The sequence below is a fragment of the Diospyros lotus genome, chromosome 14 (assembly GCF_014633365.1).
Source record: "Diospyros lotus cultivar Yz01 chromosome 14, ASM1463336v1, whole genome shotgun sequence".
Lineage (NCBI taxonomy): Eukaryota > Viridiplantae > Streptophyta > Magnoliopsida > Ericales > Ebenaceae > Diospyros > Diospyros lotus.
The window spans coordinates 13,046,802-13,063,251 of NC_068351.1; the positions used below are offsets into that span (position 1 = coordinate 13,046,802).

The following is a 16,450-nucleotide window of genomic DNA, read 5'->3' on the forward strand; positions in this document are numbered from 1 at the left end:
TTTAGTTTGAGTTTAAATTAATAAATTTTTTTACCTTGAGCTTACTTAAACGAGAATAATGTTATTTGTACAGATAAAATTTTGAAAAATGCTATTGGTATACCTTTGTGTATTTCTTGGACTACATAAAGGTGTATCAATGACAAAAAAGCCCGTCATGAGGTGCAGGGTATTTTGGTCATAATATCCCCTTATGTAGCTCAAGATGTACAAAATGATTGTACATCTAGCATGATTCTAAAATTTTTACAAAGTGACTTATAGAGATTTAAATGGCTATTTTGCCCATTCCTTCTCCTCATAAAGACCATTTTATCCCTTCTTCTCCTCTTTCCCTTTAGTACTGCCTTGCCCTCATTGCCAACCACTACCTCGTCGCTCGTCGCCCGTGCTGCATTCTTGCCTAATCGATCGTCATCGCCTACTGCATTCTCGCCTGGTTGACATCCGCCACGAAAGGCGAGGCGACCAGATAAGGATGCAGTTGGCAACAAGTGGTGAGATGAAGGATGCGGCGAAAGAAAGACTATGAGAGACGGTGCTGGAGGAGAAAGGGGGAGCAGTTGTTAGTTGTTGAAGGGAAAATGAGAGAGATGGGGGAAATGAGAGAATATTGCGAATTTATCATGATAATTTTTTTAATTTATCGCGAGAACACGTACCTATAAAATCCTTATTGTATGAATAGCATGACCTTTTAAACGAATCTAGTAAGTTATTTAATTCAATTAATTAGACTTAAATAGTATTCAAATGGGTTAATATAAACTAATAAATTAATTTGAATCAAACAATTTACGAGTTTATTTTATTAAGTAAACTCGTTTAACTCAAATTAGTCTAAATACCTAAAAAGAAAAAAAAAAATCTTCCTTCAATGCATCAAAATTTAATCAATTGGGAAAAAGTACATGAATGAAATATACAATAATTTTGAATTAATAATTTTATCTTAATTAATTATATATTACATGCAAATTTAATTTACTATAAGATATTCATTAGAAACAAGAATAAATTTCTAATCATAAATAAAAAAATTCATAATGCTTGAAAATTCTTCTCATGTATTTTATTAGAGAAAATTGTAATAATCATTCATGAGATTTAATGTAATTGCAAAAATTACCATTCATGTTTTGATAATATCAATAACCTATCTATTATTAAATAAAAAGATGAAATGACTATTTTACCGTTCATTATCTCTCTTATTTCATTTTTTTCTCCTTAATCTTTCATTTGATTTTAGAAAAGAAAAAAATTACTAGTGGTTATCAACAACTAACACCATTAAATTATTTAAAGAAATAAAGCACACAGTGTTATTATCGTGAACAACTATTGACGACATAAACCCATGCTATTGTATACCAAGAGAGAGAGCATCTGAGAAAGAAAAATAAGAATTGGGAAGAAAATCTTTAAATATAAGGGTATTTTAGTCATATTATAATGTTTAATTGGGGTTAACTAACAATAAGAGAAAATTAAAACATAATACTAAATTTAATAGATACTTTTTGAATTTTTCAAATGTTAAGAATAGTTCTTATAATTATCTTAAATCTCAAAGTTATGGCATGATTATCATTTATAATTAATTATTTTTTAATAAAAATATGAGTTGATTTTTAAAAAAAAATATCATGATATTAAATTAATTATTCTCTAATTCCATTAATCCTTAACCCCATTTCCCATTTCGTATTTTAGTTAGTAGGAATGACACGACAAAAAAAAAAAAGTTAGAAATCTGTAGTCATTTGTTATTTAATAGTTAACATATAATTAAGGAAAAATGTTTAGGACCTAATGGGTGAACTTTCGTAGGGTTTGATAAATTTTAACATGTAATAATTTTTACCACATTATCAAGTTTAAAAACCTACGAGTTAGGTCTTATAATAGGGGAAAAATGTGCATAACTATTGACATAGTCTCTTTTTTTTGTGTGTGTCTTTTCTCAAAAGGATTTGGCACCAACTATCTTCACTATAGCGAGCACAAACTTGTAGAAATAGTAAAGCCTCATTATTAGGAAAACTCTCAATGATGAGTCAAGTCTAATGTTGCTTGACTAAATTAAATATTTTAAAAATTCCATAATAGAATGCTATATTCCCTTTCTCTCTCATTCCTCCTTACAATGGTCTATATCTCTCTTTACAAAGATAAGCAATCAATTTGTTGGGATTCAATCGAACCCTTTAGTAATACAATTCATATAAAGAAAGTATGAAACAATGAAGAGATAGAGAAAAAGAAAGAGAAAGTGAGAGAGAGAATATAAGAAGAAAACCCAATTATTATATAATAGGAAAGACCTTTACAATTCAACTAAAAAACCACTAAGAGTCTAGTAGAAAAAGGTAAAGAAGTGGTTTAAAGGGATACTATAAGATAAATATGGAGGGAAAAAGCAAAATATAGAAAAACTTACATGAATGTTATTAGGATATTTGGAAATAGAAGGAAACAAACTAAAAAAAACATTATTTCTTGCTTTCTTTGTTCTTTCTCAATATAGTTTTGTGTTTCAAAAAAAAACGCAAACCTAGCATCATGATCTTATCCCATCGCTAGGCTATGTTGCACGAAAACACCTCAAATGAGTCGTTTCTCCATTTTCGAAACGTTTCCTATTCTCGTTTTGAACTCTATTTATGCTTATTTTTTTAGAAAAATGTTCGTTTCCACGTTTTCTTTTTCTATCGAAAACATTTCCCGTTTCCGTTTTCGTGCAACATAGTCGCTAGGTTCAATTCCATGAGTTGTTTATATATATATAATATTTATATATAATGTTGAGTAATGTTAAAGTGAAATAAATATATCATTTATTGAACATTATTTTTTAACTTCCAAACACTCTTATTAATTGATAAGATAATTTAAAACATGATCGATGATGATTAGAGCCAATCATTACTAAGTTTGTCCAAAGTTGAGTCTATCTGATAGTTGTCCTTGACCTCGAGCTTGTTTAAAACTTGCATGACCAACGACAGTGGCGAAGCCAAAGAAGATTTTTAACTGAGGCAAATTATATTTATAAATTGAATTTTATTATTTTTATAATTTTTTTATTTAATTTTTAAAATACATAATTTAAATTATTAAATTTTACAGTTATATCTATCTAGTTGGGGCCAAATTATAATTTTAACATTGACTAAATTATAATTATCTATAATAATATATATAAAAAATCAAAAAAATAGAAAAGTCAGCTGGGGCCAAGGCCCCAGCTGGCCGTAACGTGGCTCTGCCAGTGACCAACAAGGACATGGTTTCATCCTTTAATATAACATTTGATGATCAAATCAGTCTCGATATTAGAGATAGAGCAAAATAATGGATAATAAATGACATACTTGCCTTTTGGAATTCGTGCTCGTGTATAGGCATATTATAGAATAAATAGGTGTCCGTGATCATGCCATGTGGTCGATCGGATCTCAATCTCTAGGTCGACCTTTAATAAAAGGTGGTGGAAATCTAAATCCAAATTGAAATTTGGATTTAGTCATTTGGCTTTGACCTTTTATCTAAATATAGTCTCAACTCAAATATAAATTTAAATATAGAATCTCAAGTACTTGTTTGGTTTTACCAAATTTAGGGTCGTCCTAACAATATTTGTGGCTCTAAAAAAAAATTATTTTGATAACTCTTTAATAATATAAATAAATATTAAAAATAATTTAAAATTTACTTTTTTTACTTTTTGAGATACAAAATCACTAATTAAAATTTTATATTCAACTTTAGAAAATAAATATTTTTTAATTGACAATATAGACTAGAAGAAAATATTTGAAAACATAAGAGTTGAATAAGTAAAAAATGTGGAGAGTCCCCAGCCAATTCCTGCAAATTAAAAAGTCATCGATTACTTTTATTTTTTTCTTTAATAAATAGATCAATTCGGATTCCCCAGATGAAATTTCCAATATCCAAAGAATCTTCTTATAAAATTGTCCTCTTAAAATAATGCCACTTATTATCTTCTTTTTCTTTTTTTTTGGTTGCATGATTGGTTTACATATCACCATTCATTGCCTCATATTAAAAAATGATCCGTGGACTTGGGAGTTGAGAGTTGGGAGGCCTTCTCATCTAAATGGCACTTTACTATTTATTGCCTAATATTAAAAAAATATCCAAATTTGTTAAGTATCTTCATCTAAATGACACCTCATTATTTATTGCCTAACATTTAAAAATGATATGTGAACTTGGGGAGTTAGGAATCTTCTCGTCCAAATGGAACAACTAAATAAACAAAGTATGAATTCAAACAAAAAACCATAATAAAACAAAATTGGTGATTTTGCATCTCAAAAAATAAAAATAAATAAATTTTAATTAATGATTTTGGGGCCTTTTTTGTGGCATATTCCTCCAGCCAACACTGACCAAATTTAAGTGCCTTGTGACACTTCACTAAGCTTCAATAAGAGTATTTTCATAATTTTATCCAATATTAGGATACTTCATCATTTACTCCCTAGGCTAAGCTCCAAAGATCAGGTTAGGGAGTAGCTAAGAGGTCCCTTCGTTTTCTAACCATTATACACTTAGAGTGTGTTTGATTGCACATATTTTTTATGGAAAATATGTAATTATTACATATTTTCTATGGAAAACAATCAAACACTCTTAATTTTTTCATGAAAAAATATATATGGTACAACCATTTAAAGCTTATTTCCATATAATTCATTTTCCAAGGGGGTGAGATGATTTTTGTTTTCTAATTAATATTACTTAGAATTAAATTCTAGGTGATGCAATCAAACACACCTTTATTAAAATGTGTTTGATAGCATTTAGATGGAAAGGAAAATATTTTTCAATTTACATGGAAAACAAAAACTATCTCTCCCAGATGGAATTTTCTATGGAAAAGAGCTAAAAACATGTTTTAATGATTGTACCATAGAATTGAATTCTATAGAAAATATAGTGTGTCAAACACCAAATATGAAATTTAGGGGCTGTTCTCTTTCCCATTTTCGGGCCATTTTCTTTTTTCAGTTTTTGAAAACACCGAAAATGCGTTCTCTTTGTTATTTTAATTTTGTTAAGAAAACCCAAAACAACATTTTGTTGTTTTGAGCGTTTTCAGTGAAAATACACTGAAAACACAAAACAAATGGAAAACGTGGAAAACAGCCCCCCGCACCCCCCCCCGCGCTCACACGGACAGACCCACTGCCCCATTCTCTCTCTCTCTCTCTCTCTCTCTCTCTCTCTCTCTCTCTCCCCCTTTCTTCTCTCCATTCTCCTCTCCTCTTCTAGCCATCGACAGCCATCGCCACCGCCGTCGACCTTCAATTCCACCACCACCGTGACCAACACCTCCCAACGCCATCGCGACTAATACCACAACCACCATCACCGACCTAGCCCCCCACAGCCACCGTGACCAGCACCCCTTTCCGCCATCGCGACCAGCATCCCCTCTGCCATCGCGATCGCGACCAGCATCCCCTCCGCCACCGTGACCAGCGCTCCCACCGCCACAGCCACCGCGAATAGCGCCCCCCCCCCCCCCCCCCCACACACACACACAGAGAAAACCCTAGATGAAGAAGATGGTTGCAGCTCCTGATTTGATTTTTTTTGTTATTTAATTTTATTTATTTATTAAACTGAATATGTGATGTTTTATTTGTATTAATTTTTTTAAATGATATTTCTAAGGTTATTGATTTTTTTTATTTTATTTTATTGAAATTTTATTTTATAATTTAAAGTATTTGAATCAAATTTATAATTTATTAATAAATATTTATTATTTATTTTAAATTAAATTTATTAAATAAAATATCATTATAACAAAAAAAAATCGTTTTTAAAATTTCAAAGTAAACGCGTTTTCTAGTTTTCTGTTTTGAGAAATAATTTTTCAGAATGACAAAAAGAACACATTTTCAAAAATTTCAAAACAGACACTCAAAACACAAAACTCAAAATGAATTCAAAACTTAAAATACAAAACTAAAACACAAAGAGAACACCACCTTAATTTCTTGGATGAGACATTTTTCATGCTATCAAACACACTCTTAACATTTAATGCCTCACCTAATTAGCAGTGATGCGCCTATTATTAACAAGATGGTTGCCTTGTTATAGTGTCATCTCAAGTGAAGAGATGAATGACTAAGATCATGCCACGTCACCTATCAAGATCCCATGGCTTAGTTAATTAATCTTTTCTGGGTGATTATAAAAGTGCTTTAGCCCAAGCTTTGGCAGCTCCAGTCCAGAGAATAGGTCCCCTGTTAGGATGTATGGGGGATGGGGTAGCGGTCTCTTTTTCGTTATCTTGCAAAGTTGTTGAAGAGAGTTTCAACTCTGACTTAGACACCCCCCTTCACCAAGGAGGGCACCATATTGGCTAACTATTCAGGGTAATTCACCTCCCAAATTTATCAAGTCTTTAATAGTTTGTTTACCTCCTTTTTAGTGGCTTGGGCTCTATCAGACACGAACTTCTGTTGTTAGAGATGAGGGCTTTTGGTTTACCCCCCCCTCTCACGCTTCCTTCGTTATTTAAAATGAGAGGAATGCTAGGTAGTATTCTCGAGCAATTTTCCAGTAAAGTTTAACTTCTACTCCATTAGGGGGTGGAGGACTTCATCACCATCATGTAGGTGTAGGGGGTGGCTTAGAAGGTGGTCAATTTGAATCTTTGGATGATCATTTTATAAGATGATGATGAATCTGCCACTAAGAAATTGAGATCGACAATCACTTTCCTCGAGCCCATCCTTACAATCACAAAGATCTTAATGGACCCGTCTACCTACACCACTTTTCCATCAAAGGCAATTAAAGGGACTCGAACTAACTTGTGTAGTTCCATCTTACATCCCATATCGAGGAAGGCCTTTTGGTTTAGGATTTTTGAGGAACTCCATCTGTTGATTAGGATCTACTTAAACTCCCAGCCATCAACAATGACAAAGATGACAAGAAGATCCTTGAAGTTTGGTTGAGAGAGGAAGTCTTCCTCGGAGAAGGTCACTTCTTATTCTTATCAAGTTCTTTTTCTTTTTTTACTAAGGATGCCTCTGACTACTACTACTTGACTCCTTCACCTTAATTGCTCTCATGGCACATGTTGAATTGAAGGGTAAAACACCAGCGAGAGGTTGGCATCCATCTTCTACTCACCTTCTCTTTAAGGAAGTGTTAAACTTATCTCATTGGATCAAACTCGTCGCTTCTTATGGGATAACCAATGTTGAAGACCTGAAAAACCTTGAAGAGTCTTTAGAGTCTTCCAAGCAAACTTTGCAAGGCATTCGATGACCCCAAAGACCTGAAGAGTCTTTAGGGTAATGATCCCTTGAATCCCGAACACCCATAGAGTCTTCAAGGTAAGCACATGCATCTCATAACCTCGAAGACCCAAAAAGTCTTTAGGGTAAGCCCCTGAATCTTGAAGACCCGAAGAGTCCTCAGGGTCTTTGGGGGAGCCTCTTCTGGAAGATACTCTTTGGGGGCATCCGATCCCTGAAGGTACCTTTAGACCCTCCAACCTCATCCGTAGGCTTCTTGCCCGAAGGATCGGGCCATCTACGTATGCCACGTGTTGTGTCCTGCCACATAACCTAGTCCTCAAAGCCTATAAATACACCCTGGATTCATGCCCTCATAGATCTTATCATATGCGAAGCAAAATAAAAATTAAATTTAATTTACAGGTATCCCGTTTTTCAGAAATTATGGTTTACAAATTGAAATCAAATACGAAAGATTACCTCCTTGATGAAATCCGATTTCACCGTTAGATTTCCCGCCGTATAATCCTCCAAATGTAGAATGACTCTCAAATCACTTATATCCAATAATATCAAAAGAAAGGGAAATAAAAGAAATTTAGAGAAAAAATTTCTATCTCACTTTTTTTATTCACACACACTTCTTCAAGAACTATCTCAATTCTCAAGCGTTTCAAAAAGAAAAAAAATGAAAGAGTTAATGAAACCATTTATAGAGTTCCAACATAACCATACTCCTTTAATGGGTTGGGTTTCTTAAGTTCATTCTATTTAATGCTATTAGATTAAGCTCAATCTAATGAAGTTTAATTGTGTTAAATCCAATCTAATAGTGCCATTGGACAAACCCTAATTTGTTAGCAAAAATCTCAATTTAATTAATAATTAAATAATTATATTTACAATATAATCATTTAATTATTCTTATTTATCTAATAAATAAACATACTATTATTAGTAATTATAAAATTATTAATTTATTCGTCTTCTCTTTAAAAGTGATTTCTTTTGGGTGGAACTTTATGGGTTCATAAATAAATTAATAACCAAAATAATTAACAATTAATTCTCATAAATTATGAGTAACATTTAGTAATATGACATGATTACTCAATTTATTATAAAGCGGGTATTGTGAACATTTTACTACGTTATCATGCAATACGGTTCTTCTATCATCCTATATCCCAACAAGATATGAGATCATGGTCACCATGTCGAATCTCTTAATCTCGTCATATGACCAAATCCAAAATCAATCTTGACTAACTATGACACAATCTTATGGAACACATTCTATCATCATATTACATCGGGCAATAATTTATCGTCAAATGATTATTGGATCACATAGGATATTCTCCTCATAAATCTCAAGGTGATAGATTTCATGTCTGATGTACACATACCTCATAGATACGTATGATTATTCCTAATTAGAATAATCATATAATATCGTTGATATCTGAATCCACCAATACATAGATATTCGTGTCATATCAGGTCTAAGGACTAGTTGCACATCGCAGCTAATATTAAATTTTTGACTCGTGAAAAATAACTCAGGTGATTCAATGTTAATAGTCTCGTTCAGTGAACTCGTTCCTGTAACAAACACTCACTTATCTTTCTTCTATATCTCATACAAAATGACACAAGACTCACCAACCTTATCTTTCAGCATCTCATACTGAACAATGAGGAAGACAATGTACTGGACTTTACGAGTTGTTATTATCCAGACTAAGAACTTTACAGCCAAGAACTTGTTTATAATATAACGAATTGTGGATTATCAGTAACTCATATTATTAACTCTTAAGAATGGTATTCACTCCTTATTATACTAATGGATATATGTTTTTGATTCAAACTATATTACAATTTAAATAAAAAAATATATAAACTTGTCATTTAAATAATATTTAAAGAATTATAAGATCGAGTCCCTTTGTGTCACTAGAATCGACCTTCGGGGCTCATATATAACACCCTCGAGATCCAGATCTACTACCACTTGAAGACCCAAACGTAACTCATCAAACCCATCCGAAGACATACACTCGAACATTCACACATATAACCCGTATTCATACTGTCTTCTACATCATAACATCATCTAATTTTGGCATCGGAGGCTCCGCGAGGGAGAGTTCCTGGCGTTCCTATGTTGTAGACATCCCGAAAACCTTTAAGACCCATTCAGAGACAACAAGGCAATAGCACCTTCTGGAGACTCCTCAACTCTCTTGAAGCCAACCTACCCGAAAACCCCCAGTCTTCGAGGCTCTACTCTCCCAAAGACCCTTCAGGTCATCAAACATCCGAAGACCCTGGGCATTCATCCTGCTTTCCCGGACAACGGATTGAGCTATTTTCCAGCCGAACACTTGCTAGTGCCACTGGCCAGCACAAACCTTACTCCTTATTTTCTCACCAGTCTCTACCAAGTTGTTTCCTAAGACAAACAAATTTAATTGTTGTATCCTAACAACAACACCGCTCAAGATAAGTTCCTTCCTTTCTAGTTTTCCTATCGAATTCTTTCTACTTCCCAAGCGATGAACTACCAAAAATATCTTTGGTTAAACAAATCTTGTATCTCCCCCCTCGATTGTTTAAAGTCTTCGATATTGTGACCATGGTCTTATGGAATCAAAAGTACTTGGCCTAGTCACACTTATGGGTTGAGGTCTTCACTTTGTTCGACCTTCTCAAGTAGTCCTTATTTTTTATGGTGGATCTTAACCCTCAAAGCATTTAGAGGTGTGTACTTGACTAGACTTCTTTTGGGGTTGGGCAAACCAATCCGATCTTGTGCCATCCATCTTGGGATCGTTCAATCGAGCCTCCTACCCTAACTTCTTCTTCTTCTTCTTCTTTCTTTCTCTCTTTTCTACATACTCAGTTTTCCGAGTTCAATAGCAATAGACCTCTTATACACTTAAGTATTTTTCAGTGTAGTTAAAGACATCTAAGAAACAACTTAAGCGGAAGGTCTAACCAACAAGTCAAGTAGTTAATCACCCATTGGGCCATTTTGGAATGCAATCATTATAATGCGTTGATTGAAATCCTTGATATCGAGGGTCTTCTCATTGAACCAAGCAATGTAGTCCCTCAAGTACTCCATGTTGGATGTTGACTATTGTTATCGTTGTCTTTCTAAGGCACCTGAGGGATGTAAAGTAACGAACCTCACCTTCAATTCCTCAAAGCTCTAGATGGAATAATCGGGTAACTCAAAATACCAATACCAAGTTTTCTCATCAAAGATGGTCAGGAATGCTCGACACCACATTCAATCTAACAAGTTTGAACCAATATGTATTATCTGAAGAGCATTATATGGTCAAAGGGCTTGATGGTGCTATCATATACCCCGATAGGCTAGGATACAAAATCTTTCGAGGGGATTTCAACCATTATGGCTTAACTAAGTAGTTGTGTGAGGGGCCTTTACCATGAGGCTTCTTCATCTTCCCCTTATCCATCTAGGTTATCTTCTTCTCTAGACGTGGGTGGCATTTTTCTTGGAAAGTATCTCTTTCTCGAGTTCAGAAGGATGTTGAACCCTTGTTCTCCTCACCCTAGTGTTTGCAATCCTCCTTTTAGGACTTTTAGGAGTAGTAGGATCTTTCCCTTTGGAAATACCGATGCTTATCCCTCTTAGAATGTGTCAGTCCTACCTTTGGGAGTGATGTTCTCTCTGAGATTCATGTCATTCTCTCAGGAATGGTGGTAATCATCTTTTCTTAAGCGTTTGTCATCATGTCAAGAGTGATCGGCTTCTTAGTGATGGTTTTTCCTTCTTCGCTACCCAAGGAAGTCAATCAACAACTCAATTGGTGTTGAACTTTGTTTTCCAACTAGGCCACCTAATCTAGCATAGGTGAATTTCCCTTGAATTTTAGATTCATCGAGTTCTCCTAATCGTGGCCAATTAATGCAAGAGGTAGCTATTAGGGCAACATACTACGTAAAGAGATCGAGTGAGCAAAAGCTAAATGGGAAAGTAAGAAGACTCGAAAAGCGAGCACATACAGACAGAGACTCTGGAAGTCAACCCCACTGTGGGGGCCAAAAGATGATAGTTAGAGCCAATCGCCATCAAATTTGTCCAGAGTTGAGTGTGTTCGATATCTATTATCGACCCCTAACTTGTCCAAAACCTACTCGACTTGCAAGAGTAGAGCTCAATCCCTTAGTGACCTTTGATAATAAGTTAATCTTAATACTAAAAGTAAAATAGAATAATAATATATAATAAATTATGTACTTTTTGAAATTTATGTCATTATATTCTCATAATATAAAGTTGACAAGAGAGGCCATGATCGTGCCATGTGGTTAATCAAATCTCAATTCCTAGGCCATCTTTAACCAAAAAAAAAAAAAAAGTGAAAATTTGATTTCAAATTGAGATTTAGATTTAGGCAATTTGGTAGAGCTTTTACTTGAATATGATATTCTCAACTCATCTCAACTTTAGATTTGAAATCTTAAATCCCCATCTGACTTTACCTAAATTTGAGAACATGTGACATGCCACTCATAAAGAGTTTTAAGAAAAATAATGTTATTAGTATAACTTTTTATACACCTTAAACTATACAAAGATATATCAATAACAAAAATATTCCTCATAAAGCGCATGAAAACACGTAAGGCGTATAAAGACGAGAAATATTTTGATCATAATACCCCTATGTGTAGCTCATAATGTACAAATATAATATACATCTAACATGATTCCTTTAAGAAATGATATTTTTAGCCCTCAAAATACAGGTAATAGTCGGATCACGATTAATTAAAATTCGCACTAATAAATCGGGAGTTTAATTTCTTGTTCTATGCAGTGAAACAAAACCTCTGCCTACAATTTATCTGCTCTACCGAAATCAAAGACAAATGATGAAAAAGAACAAAAATCCCAAGAAAAGATATTTTCATAATTTTATCAAAGATTATAAAAACATTTTCATAATTTTATCAAAGATTATGTAATAAATATAAAATTGAGACGCTTAAAAGGGCACTTGTTAACATTACTTTGTAATATTTTTATAAAAAATAAAAATATATATAATTAAAATATATTTTTTATTATTATAATTTATTTTCTGTAATTAAAAAATGTATTTGAAAATTATTAAAGATTAGAAAATATAGTTCATATATAAAGATTGAGAGAGAGAGAGAGAGAGATGGGAGGATTCTAAAATCAATTTGGGGGGGGGGGGGGGGGGGGGGGTCTAAAATCAATCATAATAACAAATAAATAGCAGAAATGAACAGGGATGATGATAATTGGACCAAATTCATCAGCCAGAATAGTGGCGATCCCCGTTGTTCAATCAACACAATAATACTACACCTTGTAACCTAGCCACTAGGTATCCATAGCCCAACCTTCCATCCATTCTCTGCACCTTGTGCCATTTGAAAGCCAATATCACGTAGCCGAAGCATCAATCCAAATTCTACAAGTTCCATTTGCTGACAGACTCAGTGGCCGTAAAAAAGTTAATGACCGAGAAGATGGTCATCAATCTTTTCCCCATGGAACAATGATAACACAAACGAACAAGCATTCCTCAACTAAGACCCCACCAGTAAGTACTTTGAAAGACACAAACATTAGCAAAAATCTGGGACATCATTCCCACTGCAAAATTGGAAATAAACGAGTCTCCTGATCTCTTAATCATAACAACTAATGTCTAATTGAAACATAGAAGAAAAGCGAGTGTTTTTAGTTGTCCACAAGCACATAGAAACCAAACGAGATCACAGCAAGAAATGGCTAACCTAGTAGCCACCCTTAAGATCATTGACCACATCGTACGGTATGGGTGTGACAGTCTCCAGAGTAGCACCTTCCACCATAAAACCTGGTTTAGGGACCTCTGGCTGCCTCTTAGTGCTGATGGTCTCTCCTCTAGCCTTAGCCTCAGCCTTCAGTTCATCATTCCTTTTTATTCTCTGTTTAAATTCAAGTTTGCATCTTGAAGGATGAACATGCTCTACACGCAGATGAATTCGCTTCCTGATTATCCTGTTACCCACCTGAAAATAATGTATCAGCAGCATGATTAAGTTATTTACAATGTTATACTCATAAAAAATACATGCAGAAATAAAAATTCACCTTTTTACATTCAAATCCAGATCGACATAACAATACAACTACTTTATCAAGAACCCATCACATCTATAATTCACACAACTAATTTGTACTCCTGAAATTACCACCAGACTGCATAATAAACAGAACCCATACAACACCAAATCATAATCTGTCATTTTTCAGATATATAGGAAAGTAACAAAATAATGATTAGGTGAGTATTACTTGGTTCAGATCAAATTCCAAAACTAACCCAATACAAGTTCTCTTATTACAAAAATTTTAATTCACTTTTTTCATAGTTGTAGAAAACAATTTCCAATTTTTTGTGTTCATCTTTCCTTTTCCATAGAAAATTCCAAAGTCGTTCAAATGTCTAAAAAATTGGAAAATGTTCAACAATAATCATTTAGCAAAATCCTCAAAGTTGCAATCAAACAATAGTGACTTGAGATTGGCTACTCCATTGATACAATCCTTCTTCAAAACTCCTACTTTTCTTTGCTTTTCCCGTTCATCTCCCATTACATGTATGCCTCTCTCCAACTTGCAAATTCAGATCTAAATTTCTTTAAAATAGATTTGGATTTCAGATCTGGGTTTAGTGAGCAGAGGAGAGGGGGAGAGGCACCCCTACTTAGTTCCTCTTCTTCTTCTGCCAAATGCAAATTTAGTAAATAGGTGAGAGAGAGGCATCTCTGTTTGCTTCATCTTGTCATCTACTTTTTTTTTTTTTTGGTTTTCAGATCTTTCTCCACCACCTCAGATCTTTATTCATCAAATGCAACACAGATTTGATTGGGGTTGGCTAACCAGATATAATAATAAAGCAATTAATTAGTAAAAGTTGATCAAGCACCAGTAACTATATTGTTTTTCTGTCGTTTTCCCTTCATTTTGCCTCAACAAATCATGGTTCAAAATAGTCTAGTTACAAAAAATACAAGCATAAAAACAAACAAAAACAGAAAAAAGATGCATAAACATCTCAACTAACTACTCTAATAAAATCCATGCAATCCCACTAGGCCCACAAAAAGTGATTTTTTAATCAAACTCTAGAGAAACCAGATTATTACTCCACTGTTTCAACATAACCAATTGACTAAGCACCTATATCTCTTCCCAAAGACCCAACAATGCACAACTCTTATTCCTTTTTCCGTTTGCTTCATATGCAGAAACTAACAAAATCCAGTTGACTACCCAACAACTTTGACACCTCAAGGACATACAAGGACACACAATCTCTCTTTCTGCACATCAATACGAAACACAAGAACACCCAAATAATATTTCCGCTATATCAACCCAAAGATAGCAGCAAAACCGCTCAAAAAAATCAATCATATGTACATTAGAATGTGTAAAGCCATTCCGGGTGCTATAGATGCACAAAATTGGAAAATTCCAGATTATAACCCCTCATTTTAGCACGGAAAAAAAAATCAAATCCCTTCGGGTTCAAACAACATACATAGTCTTTTAAGCTCCACTTGATGGACCACATTAACTGGCCAAGACCAAGAATCTACTGTCTGCTAATAATTTAAACTTTCCAAATACACGTATGGGAGCGAAAATTCCTCTTCAGACACCATAAACAAACCGAACACCGAAAAACCTAAACAATATTACCACAACTTCAAAAGAGGCAAGACAATAAAAATATTGCGATCGCGAAAAACAAGCGGAAGAATCAAAGTAAAAGGAGCGACCTGCTTGTTGACTTCGACGCCGATGGAGCGCTTGGTGACGTTCCAGACACGGCCGGTCCGACCATGGTAGAACTTGTGAGGCATGCCCTTGTGGACGGCCCCGTTAACCTTGATGTCGACGTAGTCTCCGACGCGGAAAGTCCTGAGGTACGTCGTCAGCGGGATCGTCCCCTTCTTCCTGAAGGGCCGAGAGAACAGGTCTCTAGTTCTGGATCTCACTCCGTGACCGGCCGGCATCTTCTCTCACTGCTTCTGTTTCTCTCTCGAAGCGGCTTCGATGGTGAGAACTGTAAGACCCTAGACCTAGATGCCTTTATATAGCGGCCGGTGGTGAAGATGGAGAAAACGAAATTGGAAAATTAGGGCTTAATTGGGCCAAGTGAGGGCCTATATTGAGCCCAATATCAAGTGATGCTATATTTACAAAATAGCACACACATTTAGGGCTAAGGCGAACGATGAAAGGCCCATTCTTTAAATTAGATAGTGGGCGGGAGGCTGGGATTCAATATTGCTTTTTAGCAAAGAGACAAACCATTCAATGTCTCATTTAGAATTCATGTGAGATAATTGCTAAATCATAAATATTTTTTTTAATTCACCTGGAGTGTCGCTCAATTATTTCTTAGAGGCGAGTGACATTATCCCTTGATGTATTTCTCAGGTAATTCGAATGTAAATATAATCTATACAAACTAAAAATTAGATATTCGGTGCAATCCATACAGGACTTGTTTTTCAGTCTTATTGTTGTTTTCAAATAATAACTATGTTTTCTAAATCACCGCACTAATTCAAATTCTAATATTTTATGTAAAATTTTAAATGTTTTATCACTGCATCATACTCATAACAATAACTATATTTTATTTTATACTTTAATGATGGCTTACATGTGATTATAAGTAATACGGTAACTTATTGATTATCCTTGATAATTAGGATAAAATAATGATATATTTTTTAAATTTTAGCTCTTTAGCTCAAATATCTTTTAAATTTTAAATTTTATTAAATTTGTTCATAAATTTTTGTAATTAATCATGATAAAGTGTATTAAATAAATTTACCTATGCCTCTATTTCTAAATTTACTAAAACCTGCTTCATCAATCATCAATCAAAGATCGCAATTGATTTGTTTTATTTTATATTTTATATTAAATTTAATTTAATTTAACTTAATTAAATAGATAGTATGAATAATTTGTACTTAAGTTAGTAAGCTTATTACATATATGCATCGTGGCCTTTTTTAAAAAAAATTAGGTTACGTTATCTTTTGTGTTCCATTTGTCA

General features: G+C 33.9%; 2 protein-coding genes across 2 annotated transcripts in view; one reads left to right on the forward strand and one right to left on the reverse strand.

The window, feature by feature from the left end:
• LOC127790845 (uncharacterized) overlaps positions 1–16,450 on the forward strand; it is a 116,670-nt gene that overhangs the window by 64,392 nt on the left and 35,828 nt on the right. The gene's annotated exons all lie outside the window — the stretch shown is intronic.
• LOC127790846 (60S ribosomal protein L21-1) lies at positions 12,778–15,447 on the reverse strand. The gene is made up of 2 exons (XM_052320569.1): positions 15,153–15,447; positions 12,778–13,373 (listed from the first exon to the last, which is right to left on the reverse strand). Exons 1-2 carry the CDS (start codon positions 15,387–15,389, stop codon positions 13,116–13,118), a joined length of 495 nt encoding a protein of 164 aa, XP_052176529.1. The 5' UTR covers positions 15,390–15,447; the 3' UTR covers positions 12,778–13,115.